Source organism: Rhincodon typus, chromosome 4 (assembly GCF_021869965.1).
Source record: "Rhincodon typus isolate 14 chromosome 4, sRhiTyp1.1, whole genome shotgun sequence".
Classification (NCBI taxonomy): Eukaryota; Metazoa; Chordata; class Chondrichthyes; order Orectolobiformes; family Rhincodontidae; genus Rhincodon; species Rhincodon typus.
This window is the reverse complement of record NC_063335.1, coordinates 44,069,588-44,070,963: the sequence shown is the minus strand read 5'-3', so window position 1 is coordinate 44,070,963 and position 1,376 is coordinate 44,069,588. Positions and strand designations below refer to the sequence as shown.

Below are 1,376 nucleotides of genomic sequence, written 5' to 3'. Positions count from 1 at the left end.
AACCCAGATCTTCGACGCCCCATTACACATAACTCGCTTTCACTTGGATTTTTTTTGCAGGGACCTGTGTACTTTATCGACCTGACGTCGCTTGATAACAGAAAATATCGGTCGAAATCGAAAGTTTTAATAAACCGGAGCTTAAATTGATTGGATTATTGGATAGATCTGACAATAGAGTGCTGTGAAAGTTTGTCTCCTGGTTAACGCTGTTTCACAAACAGTTCGACCACAACCGAGGTCGTTCATGAATCGCGTTACTTTTTCGCAAAACAGACCTCTTCCCCGCCCCCCCACCACAGCAAATGATCAACAATATGAGAAACCAACACTCCCACAACAATCAGTCAGTCCTGTTTTTATTCCATTAAATTCTTACTAATGCTCCGCTTGATTTAAAAAAAAAACAAGAGATAGCAGTGGTTTGATCTTTGCTTTATTTGAATTTATTTATTAAAGACACACACACACACCACACCCGAGACTTCACTGCTTCAGGCGTTTCGGACTTGAGGATAGCAAAACTGGTTGGGCCTCACTCAGGTAATGGGCGGATGCTGAGAGGGTGTAACCGCGTCGCGCCCTCAAATTTCAAGGCGGGGTTTGTGCAGCCAAAAGGGGATTTTTCCTGTGAGTTCGCAGTGTTGCGGGAAGGTGTGGAGGCGGTGGCGTCCTGCGCCGAAGGCTGGATTTTTCTTCAAATATATCTCAATCTCGACAATCGCGGCTGGAATTTGAGGAGTGTTGCAGAGGGCCAGCAGCAGCAGCTGAGGGGATGAGCCTGCACGGTTCTCAGACGACGTTAAATCGTCGCTCGGTGTCCGACCGCCACCACGGTTTCCATTCGTCCGGCGATTATTCCACCCGCAGCGACGGAGGGGGCGATGTCTTTCTGCCTGCGAACCACCTGCAGGGCGGAGGTGACCTCCACCTGTCCAGGCAACATCTGTACGGTCTAGGCTCGGGGGTCGGTGCTGGTGATCTGCTGGGGACCACCAGCACCACCACCTACGGCCGAGTAATATCTTCCTCCCGGAACCCCCGCATCTCAGAGGCCAGAAGCTACGACGTATCCGAGACTACTCAGTACTCCAGGTAAAGGCAAAATGGATTTCTCTTCCTCCCCGAGCAATTTAACCAACTTTGTGGTAAAGTTGGTATGTATTTTAAAACATGCCGTCTTGTTTACTTTTAATGCCGCGGGTGGAGAAAAATTAAAGACGAACTATGTGGGAGAAGTAGGAACTATTTCCTACTTCAAAATTGGGTTGAGAGAGCCTCACCTGTAACTGGGTGTGTCAGTTTTTTTAAAAAAAGTTCTAAAAAATGCCTCCGACACTTCCGCCATCTGCAATCCGACCCCACCACCAAAGACA

General features: G+C 48.3%; 1 protein-coding gene across 1 annotated transcript in view; it reads left to right on the top strand.

Moving 5' to 3' along the window:
- The first annotated feature begins 640 nt into the window (after positions 1-640).
- The window catches only part of LOC109915997 (desmoplakin-like), a 79,904-nt gene continuing 79,168 nt past the window's right edge, over positions 641-1,376 (top strand). The window contains exon 1 of the mRNA XM_048595741.1: positions 641-1,095. Within this exon, the coding sequence (XP_048451698.1) occupies positions 776-1,095 (320 nt within the window). The 5' untranslated portion in view covers positions 641-775. The remainder of the gene's footprint in view (positions 1,096-1,376) is intronic.